The 23,536-nt window shown below is 44.3% G+C and overlaps 1 gene segment (V, D, J or C); it reads right to left on the bottom strand.

Annotated features, from left to right (window-relative positions):
• Nucleotides 1–5,703: 5,703 nt before the first annotated feature.
• LOC137361405 (T cell receptor beta variable 20-1-like) lies at nucleotides 5,704–16,514 on the bottom strand. The segment is given in 4 exon segments: nucleotides 5,704–6,063; nucleotides 11,009–12,422; nucleotides 12,891–13,213; nucleotides 15,299–16,514. Coding segments are annotated over 2 exon segments (414 nt in total).
• Between the last annotated feature and the right edge of the window lie 7,022 nt (nucleotides 16,515–23,536).

Here is a 23,536-nt window from a genome sequence, read left to right as displayed (position 1 = left end):
TATCTAAGGTTATGTCTCCCATTCCCTCCTTCTCTCTGACTCTCCCTCTCTCTTACTCTTGTTATCTCTTCAGTTTATTTCCCTGTCTCTGTCTCTCTCTTGATCTATCTTCCTATCTGTCGCAGGCTCTTTAGCTCAGTCTCTCTTTCCCTCCGTCTCTCTCTCAGTGTCTCTCTCTCTCTCTCATTATGTGTCTCTTGCTGTCTCACTGTCTTTGCCTCTATCTCTGTCTCCCTCTCTGTCTCAGTCTCTTTAACTCTACCTGTCGTTTTTCCTCTCTCTCACTGGATCTCGCTCTCTCTTTCACACACATACACTCTCTTTCTCTCTCTAAAGGAGTGGGTGTCCTTGTCCTGTTGATGTATATCAAGCTGGATCTGCATGATCTCCTGCTCTATTAGTTTTCTCATTAAATCCTTCTCAAAGCCATTGTCCGGTCTATGGTCCTGGATCCCCCTCTGCTGTCCCTGTGGAGAAGGTCAACACAGGGTCAGTGTATGAATACCCAGATTATTGTCATTGATTCCTGATAGTTACATTCTGAAATCTCGTGACATCCTTATTAATCGTTCTCTGCACCCTCAGCAGTACCTGTAAATCTAGTGTGTCACTACAATCATAACTCAACTCTTTTTATTGCTATAAACACTGTCACTCTGCATAAGGGAACGGTAGGTCAAGGTACCGAGCAATTTTATCTGAAACAGGTGTTTCCTGCTGCCTTTGATGTTTTTGTTGAACTGCTCCATCTCTCTGAGTCACTGTGATCTCTCCAGGCACAGAAATACACGGCCGAGTGATTCTCCCGCAGGCTGGAGGTCTCCAGTTTGAAGTCGTATTTATTTAGTCTTTGGGAGTAGATAGAGAGAAACTATTTCCGCTGGTTTGGGAATCTAGGACTAAGAGGCCTAGACTAAAAATTAGAGCCAGACTTTTCAGGAGTGAAATTAGGAAACACTTTTACACACAATGGGTGGAGAGGTTTGAACTCTCTTCTGCTCACAGAAATTGATGCTGAATCAATTGTTAATTTGAAATCGGAGATGAATAGGTTTTTGTGATCCAAAATATATTCAGGGATATGGGGCAAAGGCGGGAATATGGAGTTAGATCACAGATCAGCCATGATCTCATTGAATGGTGGTACAGATTTGAGGGGCTGAATGGCCTCTTCCTTTCCCTGTCTTTGTCTCAGCAGTTTCTGCTGACAGTGAATTCTGTATTTTGGGTAAAGAATTCTCGTGAATTCCCTACCAGATTTCAGTTTATCGCAGCTTTTATTCTCTGTTTTATTCCTATCCACTTCGTCCCCTAGTCTTTGTACAATCAGCTAATGGGAACAGTTTTTCTTTGTCTACTTTATCTAAACCTCTCTTCATTTTGTACACTTCTATCAAATCTCCCCTCAATCTCCTTTGCTCCAAGGAGAACAACCCCAGCTTCACCAACCTAACCATGCAGCTAAACTCTCTCATCCCTGGAACCATTCCAGTAAATCTCCTCTGCACCCTCTCAAGGACCCTACATCCTTCCTCAAGTGTGGTGACCAGAACCGGGCTCAGTACACAAGTTGGGGCCCAACCAGAACCTCATATATGTTGAGCATACCCTCCCTGCTTTTGTACTTTATACCTCTATTCATGAATCCCAAGATCCCATACGCTTTGCGAACCTCTCTCTCAATATGTCCTGCCAACTTCAAAGATCTATGCACATTAAGCCCCAGGTCCCTCTGTCCTTGAACACTCTTCAGGCCTGTGTCATTAAGTCAGTATTTCCTCTCTGTCTCCCTTCTGCCAAAATGCATCACCTGATAGCAATGTAGTTCACTGTTAACTGCCTCTGAAATGGACTAGCAAGTCATTCAGTTAAGGGAAATTCAGCATAGGTAATGAATTCTTGCCTTGTCAGTGATGTGCGCATCCCTGAATATGTGTTTTTATATAAAATGTCTCCTTCTTCATTTTTCTTTCACTGTTTTCTCACTTTGCTTCCCCTCTTTACTTCCTTCAGATCATCTGTTTTTGTATATCACAAGTGTTGGTCAAACCAGTGACTATGAACGAGCAGACTTGGGGAAATCCAGTTGTCTATTTTGTGTGGAATGGTTATGATTTTAATCTGTTTCAGAGTTAGTGGAATTGACTATTAGGTAGATGGGTCAAGTCACTGCTGCATTGCTCAGTCAGTCTTGACAGAAGCAAGTTGGACTCAGGCTGCGGTGGAGCTCCATCCCCACCTCGTGGCTGTCATGTGTAACTACAGGTACCTGAGATTTGCAAAGTGCAATTGATAAAATAGGCATTATGAAGACATGCTTTGAAATTGCTCCGTCTTCCCATTTTTTATCCATTGCTTCGGCTGGTGACGCTGGTGACATCGAATTAGATAGAAGATGCAGCATGGATTCAGGCTATTCGGCCCGATGGGACCATGTTCCAGACTAGCCTGGGGCAGATGGTGGTGTACTTGTCATGTCACTGAGCTGGTAATCCAGAGAATGGGGCTAATCTCCAGGGGACATGCGTTCGAATCCCACCAGGTCAGATGGTGGAATTTAAATTCAATTAATGAATAAATATAATTATTTCATCAGAAAATCTGCAATTGAAAGCTAGTCTCAGTTAAGGGGCCCTGTCACCCAGCTGGCTCACTCATGTCTTTTAGGGAAGGGAATCCGCCTTCCTTACCTGGTCTGGTCTACATGTGACTCCAGACCCACAGAACACAAGAAATAGGAGCAGGTGTAGACCATATATCCCATCGAGCTTGCTCCGTCATTCAATACAATCATGGCTGATCTTGGGCTTCAATTCCACTTTCCTGCCTACTCCCCATATCCCTTGATTTCCTGAGGGATCAGAAATCCCAGCCTTAAATGTATTCAATGAAGGAGCATCCACAACACTCTAGGGTAGAGAATTCCAAAGATTCACAACGCTTTGAGTGAAGCAATTTCTCCTCATCTCAGTTCGGAATGATTGATCCCCTGTCCTGAGATTTCTCATTACCTCCTTTTTTGAAAAGCCGTGTAACATTTGTCAGCGTTCAATCCGATGGCACCATTCCTGAATCTAAGGAATTCTGGAAAATCATAGCCAGTGCCTCCACTATCTCTGCAGCTATCTCTTTTAGAACCCTGGGATGTAATCCATCTGCTCCAGGGGACTTGTCGCATTTTAATCCCTCAAATTTCTCGAAGACTTTTTCTCAATTGATATGAAAATCCTTAATTGCCTCACTCTTTTTAGCCCCCAGATAACTTCCTATTTCTGGTATGGGGCCGAATAGCCTGAATCCATGCTGCATCTTCTATCTAATTCGATGTCACCAGCGTCACCAGCCGAAGCAATGGATAAAAAATGGGAAGACGGAGCAATTTCAAAGCATGTCTTCTACTGTGAAGACAGACACAAAATATTTTTTCAATTCCCCTATTCCCCATGATAATTTCTCCTGTCTTTACCTCTAAGGGGCCAACATCAACTTTAGCTACTCTCTTACTTTTTATGTAAAAGCTCCCACCATCTGTTTTTATATTGCTGGTTAGCTTATTCGCAAATTTTATTCCAACATCCGATGAAAGAACATAAACAATGTCTTCACCCAGCCCTATCAGTATGAGGTGCTATTTCCTGCTCCCTAATGTTTTTATCCAGCATCCATTTACATATATATGGTTATACACATCATTTATTTCTGTGTGCTAGTGAATTCCACATTCTCACCACTCTGTGTAAATTCATTTCTTGGAGTTATTAGTGAGTATGATGTATTAATGACCTTCCCTACAAGTGCAGACATCTTCTATTCCTCTACCCTATCATATTCCTTCATAATCTTGAACACCTCTATCAGGTCACCCTCAGCATTGTCCTCAGCACTTCAGGTGTCGTCTAAACAAAGTATATAGAGCTGAGAATTGTGCACAGTGCTCCAGGTGTGGTGTAACCGAGGTACGGGTTGAAGAGCTGTTCGATGAACCATTATACAGGTGTGGGCACAGACAGTGTGTGTTGTCTGTCTGGAGGTTGTGGGGAGTTAGAACATGGGCGTTCTGCCACTCGAACGGGCACTGAACAGATGCAGATCCGCATCCGATCAGCCAGGGCTGCTCTTCACCGAATGCTGGGTTAAATGCACCCGTTTGAAGGGAGACGTGTGAGGGTTTTTGTCAAGGCGGCCAATGACTCTGAACCGCTGTGTCCCATCAGCAGCTGCACAGAAATACACCGCCTCGTCCGTGGCGTTCACACTCTCGATCGTCAGAGTGGATTTCTTATTGTCCAGAGTGCTGGTAATAACAAACCCGCTCTTAAAGCCATCTTCATACTGAGGTTCACTGCCTAGGTAAACAGAGCCCATTGAGAGGAATCCTCTGCTGGGGGACTGACGATACCAGTACATGTAGTCGCGAATCTTTCCTTTCTGCAGACAGTTCATTTCCACGGGTCCTGGTTGTTTAACAGCCAGTGACTGAGGCCATTGATGTATCACATCACCCCGGCAAACACCTAGAAAGAGAAATTAGAGGGAATGAACTGGTATCGATGGAGTTACTATTGCGACGACGGACGTCGGTGTTGCACCGAATTAACGACGGAAATTCAGTCTGTGTCCTAATTTCCTGCAAGCACCTGGATCTTTACAACTGTAAAATAGAATTGTGGAATCGACAAGTTTGCAAGTGGGTGCAATCATTAAAGTGTTAACATCATATTAATAACACTTGTCTTCCCAAACTCGGGGACAGATTAATGAGTTCACTGTCTGATATGAAATAATCGATTACTGATTTAACAAGTCACCTCCGCTCAGTTATATTGAGATCATTAATCATCCCTTTCAATTATCAAATGTAGAAGAGTGATTGGGACAGAATTTTCACCTACTCAGCGCCAGAATGGAAATAGCAAAGAGGATGAAACTGAAAGGCATGTTTGCTGTGGATCTGAGAGACTTTCTGCAGGTTACTCTGGGTTTTAAGGGAGGGAGAGAGATGAGGTGTTGGCAGAGCGGATCGTCATAAGAGGAAGTTATCTCAAGGCAATGATCCCCGCCCCTACCTTGAAGTTGTCCCCCATTCTTTTGCTTGCTTCTTTATGCCACCGTTTCCCTCTTTATTCTCTCCCCTTGCCTCCCCCCTCGTCACTTTCTGCTCCGCTGTAAATATCCTCATTCCTATCTCTTTGTGAGCTTGCTTTCACACCGAAGCCAGGTGATCTCTGAAGGTATCGAGGTGTTGGAGAAGGGGATTTGTCCCAATCCTTTCCCTCAGACAGCATAACGGCTCCCCACACTCCTCCTTCCACCCTTTCAGCTCTGCCCTTTAAACCCCCTTTTCACCCCTCTTCTCATGCACTTGTTAATTTATAGAGGCAGCAGTGAAGAGAGAGGCGAGACAATCATTGACATGGCATTATTGATAACTCAAAATGAGTTGAACTCTTCTACATTTACAGAGAGTAGGTCGACTAATCGATGTGAATGGTATGTCATTTATTTAACGTCATGAAGTAAAGAATAGAGGCAGGGAGGTTAGTGGATGATAGATCGATAGACAGGTTGCAGACAGGTGGATGAGTGAAATGTATGTACAGATGCAGACAGACAGTTGTGTGTTTAGATAGACAGATTGATAAAGAGACATGCAAGGAGACAGACAGACTCATAGGCAGACAGAGAGACAGATCACTCTGCCACAGTTAATTCCTGTCTCCTTTGGGGTTTTTGTTGAACTGCTGTATTTCTCTGAGTCACTGTGTAAACTCCAGGCACAGTAATACACGGCTGAGTGATTCTCCCACAGGCCGGAGGACTCCAGGTAAAAGTGAGTGCTGTCAGGTCTCCTGGCGGTGAAACCGTCCACCTCACCGGAGGGGGTGACCATGTCGATGTAGTCAGAATAGAAAAGGTCCTGAGGCTCACTGTCAGGGTGCCATCGGTACCAGTAGAAATACGAGTTAGCTGCTGCTTCAGTGCAAATGCACTCGATGCTGACTGGAGATCCTGGGGAATGGGATATAGAAGGGGGAATCTGTTGGATCAGCACGGCTCCTACATCTGTAAAACACAAAGTGAGAAGAGAGGTGTTAAGAATGATACACCATGAAGGGGCAAAGGAATGGAGAGGTGGGAGTATGTGTGAGAGAGAGACAGAGAGAGAGAGATTCGTGTTATAAAGACAGAAAAATAGAGAGGGAGAAAGAGTGAGTGAGAGAAAATGAGACATGCAGAAAGAGAGAGAGAGAGCATGACAGAAAGTTAAAAGTAAAACCAAGGGTAATCGATAGGACAAAGAAAGGTAAAGAGTGAGAGAAAGAGAGAGAGAGAGAGAAGAAAGCAGACAAGGACAGAGAGAGTGAGAAACGGACAAAAGGAGAGTCAGACTAGAAAAAGAAAGAAAAAAGAGGATGGGGAGAGAGAAAGTGTGACAAAGAGAGGAAGAAAAAGAGAGAGATAGACCGAATGATATATAAACCGATGCAGAGAGAATCTACACAGCCAAACGGTGTTAATAAACCTCGAAGGGGGTTAAACCCCAAAGGGGACATTCGGGGAAGGATCAGTGAGGATCACTGACATCTCCCAGTTCAGTTCCACCTTACCCCTTAACACCAGCAACACAACCCAGAGGTGAGACACAGTCATCTCTGGAGGGAGACAGATCCATGTGTTCATTGTGTGAAATCACTGAGCTGTTTTATTGCGGAATCTCTCAATGTTCTGAGTGGGATTTACTGTCCCCTCCTCCCCACTGTTAAATGGTCGTATGGGAGGAGCAAATCTCTTTGTACTTGTTCATTGTCTCCCACAAGGGGACTGAACTTATCTGGGGCGGGGTTAAACCAGGACCTGAGTAATCGGCCGGGCTGTGTCCTCCCATTGATGGCGGGGTCTGGAGTTACTTTAACACTGCTGCAACTCAGAGGATCCCTCTGAGATAGCAGTGATGTGAGGGGAGGAAAGGGGAGTTACACTGTTTGTCTGTCATCCTGATCTAACCAGTGAATGGGAGATTTTACTCTGCACCTTATTGCTCGGTGATGGGTTTGCCTCTGTACCTAATCAATGCGTGATAGGCTTAATGCTGTATCGAATCGGTATGTGATGGGATTGACTTTGTGGAAACTTCCTCTGTAAATCTACCCTATCAATCAGTTCCACCATCTTATAGTATTCTCAGTGTGTCTCTCTGCTTCCCCCTGTCACATTAGCCCAGTCTGAGCCCAGCCTGTTGTGAGGGTTTTTGTTTTAGGAAATTTAGGAAATTGGGTCTTTGACCGAATTTCCTACGAGAACCTGGATCTATAAAACTGTGAAATAAACTAATGGAATCTACATGCTTGCAAGTGGGTGGAATTATTAAAGTGTTAACATCATATTAGTAACACTTGGGCACCCAAACTAGGGAACAGGTTAAAGACTTCACTATCTTCTATCAAATGATTGATTGCTGATTTCACAGTTTTATTGAGATCATTAATCAGTTGATCAAATGTAGAAGTGTGATTGGGACACAATTTTAACCTACTCAGCGCCAGAAGGAAAATAGCAAAGGTGGTGAAGTTGAAAGGGATGTTTGGTGCAGATCTGAGACACTTTCTGCTGGTTACTCTGGTTTAAGGGTGAGAGGCAGTTGTAGTTCCCCTAGTGCAGAACGTCATTGAGATGGTCCCCGCCCCTACTTTTTAAGTTGTCCCCCATTCTTTTGTTTGCTTCCTTCCGCCCCTTTCCACTTGTTTCTTCTCTCCATTCCCCCCCCCCCCCGCCCCTTGCACCCCACTTTCTACTCTGCTGCAAATATCTTCACAAGCCTTTGTGAGCTTGCTTTCATGCCGAGGCGAGGGGAATTCTGAAGGTAGCGAGGTGTTGGAGAGGGTAGGTGAAAAAAACAAGGGGCGGTGCAACGATAGCTGCTTTGGGTGACTCCAGAGGTTATGGTGCAGAACAGGCGATTATTCACATCCTTTTGCAAATTAAAATCAGTAGTGGAGGAAAAGAAGGTGGATAGTTCGATGGCCTCGGAGGCGGCTCATATAACATCACTGTAAAGTGGAAATCGAACTGCGTTTAGCCTTTAAAGTGAAAAGATTGCAGAAGCAGAGGAATTGACTCATTGATCAGCGGCGCCAAAGCCTGTGGTGGCGCGAAATATAGTGGAGCCACTGCGCCGACCAGTGGCAGCATGGCGCAACTGCAACAAACTGTGTTTGTTACTTTCCCAGTGAAACCCATGCTGTGGGCTTCTTCAAGTCACTTCCCGAAATTCATCCTCCTTCTCAGTGTTTCATCCTCTCCTGCAGAGGATTATTACCCGCAGAATTAACGATACAAATTCAGTCTTTGTCCTAATTTCCTTCCAGTATCTGTACAGATGTAAAGCAGAATAGTGAAATCTACATGAGTAGAAGTGGGTGTAGATATTATATGGTTAACAGTATATTCTTCACAATTTTGTTGCCAAAAAAGGTTGAACAGATTAATGAGTTCACTATCTTATATTCAATAATTGATTGCTGATTTCACAAGTCACCGCCGCACAGTCTTGTTGAGCTCATTAAGCAGTTGATCAAATGTAAAACAGTAATTGTGCCAGAATTTAAACATACTCAGCGACAGAAGGAAAATAGTAAACGTCGATGAAATTGAATGGCATGTTTGCGGCGGATCTAAGACACTTTCTGCTGGTTGCTCTGGATTTAAGGGAGCGAAGCTGAGGGAGGAATCATTAATGGGATTAGCATCCATGAAAGTTGATAAATCACCAGGGCAGGATGAAATGAATCCTAGGCTGCAAAAAGAAGCAAGAGAAGATATAGCAGAGGATCTGACCATCTTTTTGCAGTCCTCACTGATTACAGGTGTGGTGCCGGAGGATTGGAGAATTGTTAACGTTGTGTCTCCGTCTAAAAAGGGAGAGAAGGATAGACTGACTAATTACAGGCCAGTCAGTCTGACCTCAGTAGTGAGCAAATTATTGCAATCTATTCTGGGAGACAGGATAAACTGTCACTTAGAAAGGCACAGATTAATCCAGGATAGTCAGCATAGATTTGTTAAGGGATGAACTTGTTTGATCAATTCGATCGAATTTTTTGAAGAAGTAACAAGGAAGATAGATGAGGGTAGTGCAGTTGACGTGGTCTACCTGGATTTTAGCAAGGCTTTTGAAAAGGCTGCACATGGCAGACTGGTTAAAAAAAACAAAATCCCATGGGATCCAGGGAAATGCAGCAAGGTGGATACAAAATTGGCTCAGTGGCAGGAAACAAAGGGTAATTGTTGATGGTTGTTTTAGCGACTGGAGGGCTGTTTGCAGTGGCGTTGCACAGGGCTCAGTATTGGGTTCCCTGCTTTTTGTGGTATTTATTAACGATTTGGATGTAAATGTAGGGGGGCATAATCCAAATGTATGTAGACAACACAAGGATTAGCCGTGTGGTAGATCGCATGGAGGATTGGTGTAGGCTGCAGGAAGATATTGATGGTCTTGTCAGATGGGCAGAAGAGTGGCAAATGGAATCCAACTTGGAGAGGTGTGAGGTGATGCATTTGGGGTGGTCAAACAAGGCAAAGGAATACACGATTAATGGGAAAATACTGAGAAGTGCAGAGGAAGTGAGGGACCTTGGAGTGAATGTCTACAGATCACTGAAGGTAGCAGGACAGGTCGATAAGGTGGTTAAGAAGGCATATGGAATCCGTTCCTTTATTAGCTGAGGTACAGAATACAAGAGCAGGGAGGTTATGCTGGAACTGTATCACTCATTGGTTGGGCCACAACTTGAGTACTGTGTGCAGTTCTGGTCACCTCATTGCAGAAAGAATGTAATTGCACTAGAGAGGGTACAGAGGGGATTTACGAGGATGTTGCCAGAACTGGAAAATGGAGCTATGCGGAAAGATTGGATAGGCTGGGGTTGTTCTCCTTGGAACAGAGAAAGCTGAGGGGAGGTCTGTTTGAAATGTGCAAAATATTGAAGGGGCCTGGATAGAGTGGAGGTGAAGGGTCTATTCATCTTGGCAGAGAGATCAGTGACGAGGGGGAAGAGATATAATGTGATTGGTAGAAGAATTAGAGGGGAGATAAGGAAAGCCTTAGAGGGTAGTGGGTGTCAGGTACTCAAAGCCTGAAAGGGTAGTTGAGGCAGACACTCTCAACTCATTCAAAGGAGTCTGGATATGCACCTCAAGTGCCGTAATCTGCAGGGCTATGGACCAAATGCTGGAAGGTGTGATATGAATAGGTGGATTGTTTTTCGGCCGCCACCGACACGATGGGCCAAGTGGCCTCTTGCTGTTCCTTAAACTTTCTATGATTCTATTGGAGTGATAGAGTGTGTGTGAAAGTGCCAAGGAATGAGCGAGAGACATAGTGCGAGACAGAATCAGAGAGGATGATATGGTGAAAAACAGATAGAGTAAAAGAGAGGCAGTGATAGAGATAGATGGAGAAAGGGAGAAAAAGATCTCTGTCTGTTTATCTATATAGCTATCTATCTATCTCTGTAGCTATCTGTCTATCTTTATCTCTATCTATCCAGCTGCATGGCTGTGTGTCTGTCTGTCTATCTGTGTCAATTTGTCTTTCTATCTGTATGAATCCATCTGTCTGTCTTCATATCTACCTATCTTTTGTCTGTCTGTCTTCATATCGACCTATCTGCATATCTGTCTGTCTAACAATCTATTTGACTATTTGTCCATCTATCTGTCTACCTATCTGTCTGTCTATCTATCAATCTGTCTACACATCTGTATTTCTATCTATCTATCTGCCTGACTGTCTGTCTGTCTATCTATCTATCTATCTATCTATCTATCTATCTATCTATCTATCTATCTATCTATCTAATGTCTGCCTGTCTGCCTTCCTAGCTATCTATCTGCCTGTCTATGCTGCCTATGGCATGGTACTGTACACCAGTTGGCTTCCGTGTTTTAAGTACACTGCTATCTGAAATTACCTAGCAAACCCTTCAGTTATCTACAAGGCAACACACACCTTCTCCAGGGCAATGAGTGATGTTGAATAACTACTGGCCTTCTCAGAGGGACCCAGCTCCCCAGAATGAATTTTAAAAAATCAAAGCAAGAGAAGAAGTTGCAGAGGATCTGACTATCATTTTCCAGTTCTTAATTGGCTGTTAACTGTTTTGGGGCGTCTTGAAGTCCTGGAAGACCTGATATAATTGTTTTTTCTTATTCGTTCATGGGACGTGAATTTCTTTCGCAAGACCAGCAATTGTTTGCCCTTGAGAAGGTGGTGATGAGCTGCTTTCTTGAAACACTGCAGTCCATGTAGGGTAGGTACACCCACAGTGCTGTTAGGAAGGGAGTTCCATGATTTTTACCCAGTGACAGTGAAGAAACGGCGATATAGTTCCAAGTCAGGATGGTGTGTTGCTTGGAGGGGAACTTGCAGGTGGTGGTGTTCCCATGAGTCTACTGCCCTTGTCCATCTGGTGGTAGAGTTGGTGGGCTTGGAAGGTGCTGTCTAAGGACACTCGATGCGTTGCTGTAGTGCATCTTGGAGATGGAACACACTGCTGCCACTGTGGTGAAGGGAGTGAGTGTTGAAGGTGGTAGATGGGGTACTGAACAACCGGGCTGCTTTGTCCTGGATGGTGTTGAGCTTCCTGAGTGTTGTTGGAGCTGCATCCATCCAGGCAGGTGGACAGTATTCCATCACACTCCTACCTTGTGCCTTGTAGATGATTGATACTCTATCCATCACTTCACAATGGCGATGTAAACTATCTGTCTTATTTAGATCATTAATTAAACTTCTAATTAATCAAGTATAGGAAGTGACTGTGACTCAGTTTTAACATACTCAGTGCCAGAAATTAAACAGTGTAGACGAGGACTTTGAAATTTTGCAGGGGATCTGAGGCACATCTCTTTCTTTCCTTCTCTCTCTTCCTCATACCTTCTGTCATTCCCTGTCATTCAGCCCTTGATGAAGGTTCTGGAATCCGGGAATCACCAGCTTGGAAAACGGCCGGTGAGGCAGGGAGAGACATTAACCATTGTCACTGCTCCTGTATGTCAGTCAGTTGTTTTGTTCACCCTGTTGGTTTTTGTACTGGCACTAAGGCAGTCTGCAGCGCTGTGCTCACTGGCTGCACAGTAATACACGGCCGCATCCGCAGCCTTAACCTTGAGGACCCTCAGGCTGCATCGTTTGTCCTCGGGCCTTAAAATCTTCACCTCCTCTTCAAATTTTCCTTCGTACGTGGGTGAGCTTCCAGTGTAAGAATAGCCCATTAGGGTGAGCTCCTGCCCGGCATACTGCCGATACCACATCATAATGCTCTTACTACTGTCATTCTGGTAACAGTTTAATTCTGCTGGTTCGCCTCCCTTCACTGCCACCAGAGTTGGCCACTGGTGTATCACCTCTGCTAAAGTTTTGCCTTGAGAAATAAGGAGAATAGTTAAAAAAGTTTGGAACATATTGTGACATATGATAACCAACTATAACTATCCAAACAGATAAGTAGATAATACTAGATAACTATATAGGCAGACAATAAATAGTTAAATGATATATTTGTAGATATATAGATAATAAACAGATAGATATCGTGACTGAAAAATAATGGAGCAAGTGATATGAGAGAGACAAATTAACCCAGAATGAGGGCAAACTTATCGGTTAAAGATAGCTGTAGTAGCGTCACGAATATATAAGTAACTTTCATTCAGTCAACAATTTCATTAAGTAAATATTATTTACAGTGAAAGTAAAGTATGTAGTTTAAGAAATGACAGAAAATCGACTGCAATGATGTTTTATCAATCTAGTTTGATAGAAGTTAGTAGTGAATGAAAACACAGCATGTATTTTAGCAGAGGTATCTTTATGAACAATGAATACCTACATGGAAGAAGAGAACAGACGATTAGGAAGAGTTTGACTAACTGCATCCTGCAGACTGGGGGCTGAATCTGTTCATGAATCAATATCAGGCGGCTGAAGATAAAGCAGAGAGCGGAAATGACAGCTCTGGAAGCAGGGTTTCCTTCTGACCCCTCACTTCTGGGTATGACAGAATAATAACACCCACTGGTCGGAAGGAGCTTGAATAAGGAAATGCTTCCCGTTTGTATCTGGCTCTCGTTGCTTGTGTCTGATTGGTGTTGTATAGGGTAGCTCTTTCGAACAGCTGGGCCAGGCTCGATGGGCTGAATGGCCTCGGCTCTGCTGTATGATTTTATAAATATATAAGACACATCAAGTTGCTTCTTTGTATTAGGCAGATAAAGATTTATTTCCCCTGGGCTAAACGACAATTCAAGGGTTATGTTTTACATTGGGGTGAAATCTTAGATACTTTGAAAAGCGACAATGTCATGAAGAAGTGGGTTAACTGTTTTAACCAGATGCTCAAACCGCCGTCAGGAGACAGGTGTTCCAGTGAGAGACCTATCTGGGGAGGTGTCTCACTTTTGCATTGCATGAATCATTGGGGACATGTACAACAGGGAGCTATGTGTAACTCTTGTCATAAACCACCGACAGCTCATTCAACAGGACCATGAACCCACTTACCCCACCTCGGAATCTGTTTTTTACAGGTAGAGGCTGCCTTAACGAGAAGGATCTGAGCACATTGCTGCAGCATTTTTAATAATTCATAATGTATTGTTGTACTCTGTGTCGAAGGAGAGCAAGAAGATGAAACTGTGAGAGACAGAGATGACAAATATATATATATGATCGAGATAAATAGATAGATAAATGGTGCAAATAACCATAAATGGACAGCTAGATCGATAAATAGATAGATACAGATGGATAGATAGATAGATAGATAGATAGATACAGATGGATTGATAGATACAGATAGATAGATAGAGACAGAGAGACAGACAGACAGACAGGCAAACACAAAGATAGATAGACACAGATAGATTTATAGATAGATTGATAGACACATAGATAGATAGAAAGATAGATAGACATAGATAGATACAGATCGATAGACAGATAGACAGATAGATAGATGCAGAGACGCACAAAGAGACACAGAAACTCGCAGATAGTCCGAGAGACAGAAAGACACTGAGATAGACAGACAGGTTTATCTCCCACAAGTGCTTTCCTCCTCCTTTAGAGTTTTTGCTGAACTCCGGCGCCTTTCTGAGTCACTGTGCTGACTCCAGGCACAGTAATACACGGCTGATTGATTCGCCCACAGGCTGGAGGACTCCAGGTGAAAATGGGTGTTGTCGGGTCTCCTGGCGGTGAAACCGTCCACCTCACCGGAGGGAATGACCGTTCCGGCAGAGGTGGAATAGAAAAGGTTCTCGGGCTTATGGTCCAGATACCACCAGTACCGGTAGAATGCGGAGCCAGCTACTGCTTCTGTGTAAATACACTGGATATTGACTGGACAGCCTGGGGAATGGGATATGGAAGCGGGAGACTGTTGGTTCAGCACGGCCCCTACATCTGTAAAACAGAGAGAGAGAGAGAGAGAGAGAGAAAGATAGAGATACCCCCAGGGACAAGATTTAAATTGGACATCGGCCACGATGAGGGGACAGGCACGATGGGCCGAACGATCTCCCGTGTGCCCGAAATGTCCCGTGTTTCATTGTAAAAAGGGAGAGGTGGGAGAGGGAGAGATGCACAGAGAGAGAGAGAGAGACTCAGAGAAAGACATAGAATGATATAGAGTGAGAAAAAAGGAGAGAAGCAGAGACAGAGAGAGAGAGTAAGAGAGAGAGGGAAGCACACAGACAGAGGGAGAAAAACAGCAACAATCTATACATGGACAACAGACGTGAAGGAGCTCAGAGGACAGGGAGAGAGAGAAAGAGAGACAGAGAGAAAGGGAGAGTGGGAGGGACAGACATAGAGGTACATATATCGTTAGACAGAGAGAAAGAGATATGTAAATAAATATTGATAGATAGAGATTCTATATAGATAGGTAATGAAATAGGCAGATATACAGATAATTGGATAACATAGATAGACAGATAGATACAGTGATGCATCGAGAGACAGATAAATGGACGGAGAGATAGATAGATATGAAGATAGATATGCAGATTCATAGATAGATAGATCCAGAGAAAGGGAGATACAGAGAGATAGATGGTGCAATAGACATTCTGATAAATCCAGAGGTGTAATGAACAACAATACTGTCATGTATGGGGTAAATATCACTCTAACACGTGCTTTTATAGTTTAGCTGCCAGTCTTAAAAATAAAGTACTGTTGTTCTGAAGGATTCACTATCACACCATTTGTACAAAATGAATACATTTTATTTACCTTCCAAGCACTAATCTGCGCACGGGATACAGATGTCCACTCCCCTTTGTGTGAAGAAGTACTTCCTGACTTCACTCCTGAATAGCCTGGCTCGAATTTTGGGTTTAGACCACCTTGTTCTACCCCCGTGCCCCGCCCCCAACAAGAGGAAGCAGTTTATCTCCATCTCGCCGATCAACCCATTCAATCATTTTAAACACCTCAGTCAAATCACCATTTAATCTTCTCTACCCGAGGGAATAAAGAACAAGCAATGTAAACATGTTGGGTGCTGCATTTCCTTCACACTTGATTAACTGATCAAAGATATTTTCAGATTCTCCGACCACAGGGAATCGATCATAGAATCAGAGACTGGTTACAGTACAGAAGGAGGCCATTCATCCCATCGAGTCCATGCGAGCTCTCTGCAAGATCAACCCAGCTAGTGCAACTCCTCCTATCTCTCCTGTCAATTCAATTTGTCGCCATAACCACCTGCAAATTCCTCTGCGCTGTTTCCTTCGCATACTCATGTGGAAGGACTTTGTCAGCACAACACAGCAACAGAATCGCATTGTACAGAGAGACACAGAGACAGGAAAGGCACCGTCAGGATGTGTGGTTATCAGAGTGCAGCTGTAAATGTTTCAACATGTTCACGGATGCAGCAAGAAAAAAAAACAGCCTGTTCTGTGGGTTTGCCCTGCACACATTTGTATTTTTCCACTCCTAGGCCTGAGGCAAAACAGTAGGTTAAAGGGTAAGGTAGCAAAGTGTTATGTTCCTGGGCTATTAATGTAAAGGCCTGGGCTAATAACCTGGAGATGTGAATTCAAATCCCAGCATGCTGGATTATTTCAATTCCCTTCATTAGATAAAGCTGGAATTGATGAAAAGCTGCTCTCAGTCATGGTGAACATTAACCTACAGTATTGGACAAAAAACTCATCGTCACTGAGATAAAGAAACCTGCCATCCTTATCCGGTCTGGCCTAAGAGGTGACTCCAGTCCCACAACAATATGGTTGATTCTTAAAAGGCCCTCTGCATTGGCCGGGCAAGACAGTCGGTCGTACAAAAGCTGTGACGGGAACAGACAGCAATGGGGGTTGGCTCATCGCCATCTTCTCAAGGACGGTGAGGTGGTGGGCACTGAATTCTGCATAACAGTGTCACAACCACATCCTGTGAATGAAAGCAGATAGAGAGATTGAGAAATATAATTGAATAGAGACCTCAACACGGGTGTGTGTACACTGCATGGCCTGTCCTCACCCCCAGACACATCATCTGGTCTGTTTCAATCTTTCCCCTCACTGCTCTGTAGCTAACCCCAGCCTCCTCCATGCAAGCGATACATGCACAGTTACTTGGCTGAGCTCCCATCCAGCAACCCTCATTAACACTCCCCAGCAACCCTCCATCCTAAACTCCCACAAAATGCTCATGTGCCGGCTGTGTTATTTCCACCTACTTCACCAATCCCTTTCAACACCCCTAAATGTTGGTGTTGTTCTCCTGCTGAAGATGTTGTTGAATTTGTTGGTGTCTTCTTCCGACTGAAGTTGTTGGTGAACTTCTTGGTGCCTTCTTCTGACTGAAGTTGTTGTTGGATTAGTTGGTGCCTTCTTCTGACTGAAGTTGTTGTTGAATTTGTTGGTGCTTTCTTCCGACTGAAGTTGTTGTTGGATTTTTGGTGTTTTTCTCTCCTGCTGAAGTTATTGTTGGATTTGTTGGGTTTTGTTTTACTGCAGCTGAAGTTGTTGTTGTATTTGTTGGTGTTTTCTCCTGCTGAAGTTATTGTTGAATTTGTTGGTGTTTTTCTACTGCTGAAGTTGTTGTTGAATTGTGGGGCTTTTTAACTGTTGCTGAAGTTGTTGTTGTATTCGTTGATGTTTTTTCCTGCTGATGTTGTTGTTGAATCTGTTGGTGTTCTTTACTGCCTGCTGACTTTGTTGTTGAATTTTTTGGTGTTTTTCTCCTGCTGAAGTTGTTGTTGTATTCATTGATATTTTTTTTCCCTGCTGTAGTTGTTGTTGAACTTGTTGGTGTTCTTTAATCCCTGCTGACTTTGTTGTTGAATTTGTGTGTTTTTCTCCTGCTGAAGTTGTTGTTGTAATCGTTGATTTTTTTTTCCTGCTGAAGTTGTTGAATTTGTTGGTGCTTTTCACCTGTTGAAGTTGTTGTTGAATTTGTTTGTGTTTTTCTTGAATTTGTTGCTGTTTTACTCCTGCGATGCAGTGTTAGAGGGGGCCAATTTGCTACCAATAATATTGTCCTCCTCGGCACAGATGCCACCGGATGTAAGGAACTATGCATAATGATCCAACAACAAAGCATGTGCTTAGACTACACAGGTCAATGTGTTGAACAAATGAGAAACATTTCATTGGCTAGTATTGGGTTTTGTTTTGGTGACATCCTGGGACTGTGCAGAGGACAACCTCTGATGTCCAGAAGGGCAGAACTGCACAGTCAGAGGGGGCAATCCTCAGCAATGATTATCCTCCAATCAAAATTGCACCGACAATAACCACAGATGATCTGGACATTATTGCCTGTTCGATGGATCTTGCTTTGTAGAAACTGGCTGCCACTGTTCCTATCTTGCAGCAGTGGCTGCACTTCGAAGAAGTACTAGCAACGAATATGGGATTAGTAAAGCACTCGGGTTCTTGGGCTTTATAAATGGAGGCATGGAGCACAAGCGCTGGGAAGCTATGATGAACATTTCCAAAGCTCTGGTTAGGCTGTAACTGGAAGTTTGCGTTCAGTTCTGGTCACCACACTTTAGGAAGGATGTGAGTGTCCATGACAGGGTGCAAAGGAGATTTTACCAGAATGGTTCCAGGGATGTTACATGGTTATTTTGGAGAATCTGGGGTTGTTTACCTTGGTGCAAAGGCAATTGAGGGGAGATCTGATAGAGGAAACAAGATTGTGACAGTGTTAGTTAAGGTAGACAGAGTAAACCTGCTCCCATTAGTGGATGGTGCAAGGACTATTGGTCAAAGATTGATGATTATGGACAATAGATACTGGGGTATTTGAGGAAGAACCTCTATACACAGTGAGTGGTAACAACAGGGAATTCACTGCCTACCAGGGTGGTGGAAGTGGAGACAATGAATGATTTCAAAAGGAAATTGATTGGACACTTGAAGGAGATAATCTTGCTGGGCCGCAGGGACAGAGAGGTAGAATGGGACTGACTGGATTGCATGGACTCGATGGGCAGAATGGCCTCCTTCTGTACCATACAGGCTGTATGACTTTCTGGCTAACTGGCTGTAAAGTGTTTTCAGATGAAATGGTGTTGCAAAGGTCACCAATAGGGATACACAGGGGCTCGTTGGTTTGCTGAGCTTTCACGATGATGCTGCTCACAGCTGGGTGTTTTAGGGGCAGGTTGGGAGGGTGAGGAAGTTTTTGTCTCACTCTGCAGCAGGGTTGTATCACTGTGCCCATACTCGCTGCACAGTAGTAGGTCGCAGTGTCTGTCGGCTGGGGGTCGCCCAGCTGCAGGGAGAATCGGTTGCTTGCAGCGTCGTGTTGCACAGTGAACCGCTTCTCAAAGCCTGGCCCACAGCTGCCGTGCTCATTGCACATCCACTTTACTGCCTTCCCCTCCTGCCTGTACCAGTGCATGGTGTAGCTGCCCATGCTGGCTCCCTCCAAGCTGCAGCCGAGGGCGAGGGGCTTCCCCGGTCGTATAGAAGCCGCAGCTGGAGTCTGGACCACAGTGGGTGCAGACTGAACCCCTGGATCACATTCCATAAAAGAAAGTAATTCAGACTCATGGAAGGAAAATGGTAGCATAAATCAGAAAATCTAACAGAATAGAAAGAGGCCGTTCTGCCCATCGTATCTGCGCTGGCTGTTTGAAAGAGCTATCGAGTTAGTCTCACTTGCCCCTGATCCTACCCCATTGCCCTCCCAATTTCCCCGCTCCAAGCACTGATCCAATAGCCATTTGGGAGATTACTATTGAATCTACTTCCACCTGCTGAAGGGATAGCACTTACAAAAAATCCAATGTCCAAGCAATAAGATAACCAAGATTGAGACGTTTTTAGCTAAGAGTGCCATCGCCCTTCTCAGAAGCAGAGAGGCAGCCCTTACTGAGCAACAAGCCAGCGCCTGGTAAATGGAAATGCCACCGGTTGTGATGAAAAGAGTGGAACGATTGGCCGCCCATCCTGTACCTCGACCACGCCTGTCAGCAGAGTGAACAAATGAGGAGCACTTCCCTCGGCAGCATTGCTGTTATTTTTGCAGATTCCTGCAAGCCCCTTAGCCCGACTTTCTCTCTTCCCTTCCCAACATTCCCACCTTTCCTTCCATGGAATATTGCCTTATTTTTTGATTGGTCAGGAATGTGCTGACCATGCGAAAGATAGGTTGGAAAACAAATTGTGAGGAGGGCACAAAGAGTCTGCAGAGGGTTATAGATAGGTTAAGTAAGTGGGCAAAAAATGGCAGATGGAGTATACTGTGGGCAAATGTGAGCTTGCCCACTTTGGCAGGAAGAATGGGAATTCAGAATATTATTTAAATAGAGAGAGACTGCAGGTCTCGACAGTACAGAGGGATCTGCGTGTCCTGGTCCGTGAATCACAAAAAGTCAACATGTAGGTACAGCAAGTGATTAGGGCGGCAAATGAAATGTTGTTGTTTATTGCAAAGGGAATAGAATATAAAAGTAGGGAAGTGTTGCTACAGCTGTACAGGGCCTTAGTTAGACCACATCTGGAGTACTGAGTAAAGTATTGGTCTACGTAATTAAGAAAGGACATAAATGCATTGGAATTAGTTCAGAGAAGGTTCACTCGGCTGATACCTGGGATGAAGGGGTTGTCTTATGAGGAAATGTTGAGCAGTTTGAGCCGATACCCACTGGAGTTTAGAAGAATGAGAGGTGATCTTACCGAGACATGTAATATTTTAAGGGGGATTGACAGCTTGGAAGCCGAGAGGATGTTTCCCCCTGGTGGGCGAATCTAGAACTAGGCAGCATAATTTCAAAATAAGTGATTGGCAGATGGAGTATAATGTGGGGAAGAATGAGGTTGTTCACTTTGGTTGTAAGAATATAATTTTTTACAAGGCGTGAATCTTCTCGATGTTGATGTTCAGAGAGGCTTGGGTGTCCCCGTACATGAGACTCAGTAAGTTCACATGCAGGTGCAGCAAGAAATTAGCAAGGCAAATGGCCTGTTGGCCTTTATTGCAAGTGGGATTGGAGTACAGGAATAAGGAAGTCTTGTTACAATTGGCCAGCGCTTTGGTAAGATCACACCTGCTTTACTGTACGCAGTTTTGGTTTCCAGATCCGCGGAAGGCTACACTTGCCTTGGTGGCAGTACAACGAAGGGTCACTCCATTGGTTCCTGGGATGAAAGGTTTGTCCTATGATGAGAGAGCCTATAGTCTATGGAGTTTAGAAGAATGAAAGGTGATCTCAGTGAAACATGCAAGATTCTGAAGGTGCTTGACTGGGTAGACACTGAGAAGTTGTTTCCCCTGGCTGGGGAATCTAGTACAGCCTCAGGTTAAGGGGTCAAGCATTTGGGACTGAGATAAGGAGAGGTTTCTTCACTCAAAGGGTGGTTAATCTTTGGAATTCTCTACTCCCGGGGGTGGTGGATGCTCCATCATTGAATATATTTCAGGTTGTGATAGACAGATATGTGGTCACTGATGGACTGAAGGGATATGGGGAGCGGGTGGAAAAGTGGAGTTGAGTTAGAGGATCAGTCATGATGGAATTGAATGACAGAGCAGGATCGACGGGCCGAATGGTCTACTCCTGCTCCGATTTCTCATGTTATTCTAAAATCTAGTCATTTGATTCATGATGATTCCATTAACACAATCTAAAAACCCGTTAACTTTAACTGCAGGCTCTTTACATCAGTGTTCACCCTTCACTGATCTGACCAGAATAATTCTCTGCTGACCTTTTTCAGTGTCTTCCCTGCAAGTGATACTTGGATTCATTTCAGGCCCCATCAACGTACATAACACAACATTTGCCTAAATTTAAAGCCAGTTGCCATTGTGTGGCCTAATCCCCTGCCACAGGGAAATCACTTTGGATTCCACAGGACCCCTCTACTGTCTTAACCCGTGCACAGATTTTAGTGACATCTGCAAACATTCTTTTATTATTTCATTGGATGTGGGAATCACTGGCCAGGCCAGCAATTATTGCCCATCCCTAATCGCCCTTGGGAAGGTGGTGGTGAGCTGCCTTCTTGAACCACTGCAGTCCATGTGAGGTGGGTACACCCACAGTGCTGTTAGGAAGGGAGTTCCAGGATTTTGACCCAGCGACAGTGAAGGAACGGCCGATACAGTTCCAAGTCAGGATGGTGTGTGGCTTGGAGGGGAACTTGCAGGTGGTGGTGTTCCCATGCGTTTGCTGCACTTGTCCTTCGCGATTGAGGTCGCGGGTGTGGAAGGTGCTGTCGAAGGAGCCTTGGTGCGTTACTGCAGTGCATTGTGTAGCTGGTACACACTGCTTCCACTGTGCGTCGGTGGCGGAGGGAGTGAATATTTAAGGTGGTGTTTGCTTAGTTAGATTCCCCCAGCTGCTGTGGTGGGATTTGAACTCTTGTGCTCTGGATCATTCGGTCGAAGCCTCAGGATTAGTAGTCCCAGTAACATAACAGCAATGCTACCGTACCCCCAGAGACTGGGGTAAGGTGTATTTCACAATTCCCAAGTTTTTGCCGTGTTTCCTTGCATTCTAGTTACACTGTGTGTATCCTTGCGAGCCCCGCAGTAGTAAGTGCTGTTGTCTTGGACCCGGGAGCTTTTCAATGACAGAGTGAAAATGTTTGCCTGAGTCTCGTGCTGGGTTTCAATCCTTTTCCTGTAGTTCAATGCAGAAAGTACACTCTATCTGATCCATTCCAGGCAGTCACCAATCTGCAATTACCAGTCCAAGCAACACTCAGTCATGTTGCCCTGCCCAATGCTTCTGTGGAACGTGGGTTCCTCCACGGGAACCAGGGCATTGACCACTGGGGACTGGAGAACCATCTAACATCTAACAAGATTCTTCACACAGTATGGCAGATCAATGGGGAGAGAACGACAGTGGGCCACAGGGAGGGACAGAGGCAAAAGCAGAAGAGAGGGAATAAGAAGGAGACAAATTATTCTTCTAGAGTCACGCTGCTACATTCACACTTATATTTGCTCCACAAGTTAAGCCCAATTATAAATCAGATTTATTACATTGATAAAACTATAAATGCACCAAACTCGGAAGGATGAACACACACCAATTCAGTCTGCATCTGAGAAAAAAGAAAATTGGTAATGTTTAATGATGATACTCTGTCAGAATAATCCTAACTGCTGTTCACATCAAGGAACAGTAAATTATTTCAATTTGGTTGACGAGGAGATTATGTCTAGCAATGCATAAAGTAACTATTACGAACATTAACTTCATCAACAATGGGACCAAATGGGGACAGTGGTGTTTCCTGTCTTAAAGCTGGAAAGCAGGAATATGGAAAGCAGATCTCAAACTACTTTGAGATTCTTTTCAGAGGTGGAGGCTCGTTATAAGCAGTGTGATCAAACCGCCCCTGCTGCTGTGGAAACTGCAGATAGGTCAAATAACCAGTGTCACTGGCGTTGTATTCCTTGCAGAGCACCCTCTGACCACATCATACCAACAAAACCTTAGAGGGGAACAGAGCCGGACAGGCAGAGGCCATCCCGGGGAACCCCACATAGGGAGAAATAAAGAGAGAATGAGAGAGAGAGAACAACTGAGAGAGAGCAAGGGAGAGGTAGACTGAGGCAAAGACAGAGAGAGAGAGACAGACTGATTAACAAAGCCACTGAGAGATGGAATGATTCAGGCAAAATTAGTTCGAAAGAGAGAGAGAGAGAGAGATTGAGAGAACGAGTGACAGATAGAGAGAATGAGGCAATAGGAGGTGCAGAGACAGACAGGGAGAGACAGAGACAGAGCAACACAGAGACAGGAAATGAGAGGAGATAGGCAGAATTAATTAGAGACAGAGAGACAGAATGAGACTGAGTGCGTGTGAGAGAGAAATAGAGACAGACAGCAAGAGAAAGTGTGGAAATGAGAGGCGAGAAAGAGAGGGGAAGGAAAGAAGAGAGTGAGATAAAGAGAGAGAATGAGAATGGGTGTGTGTGTGAGAGACAGAAAAAGCAACAGAGCTGAGAGGAAATGAGAGAAGGAAAGAGAGACAGGGATAAAGAAAG

Source organism: Heterodontus francisci, unplaced genomic scaffold (genome assembly GCF_036365525.1).
Source record: "Heterodontus francisci isolate sHetFra1 unplaced genomic scaffold, sHetFra1.hap1 HAP1_SCAFFOLD_908, whole genome shotgun sequence".
In the NCBI taxonomy this organism is placed as follows: Eukaryota; Metazoa; Chordata; class Chondrichthyes; order Heterodontiformes; family Heterodontidae; genus Heterodontus; species Heterodontus francisci.
This window is presented reverse-complemented; position numbering and strand designations above follow the sequence as displayed.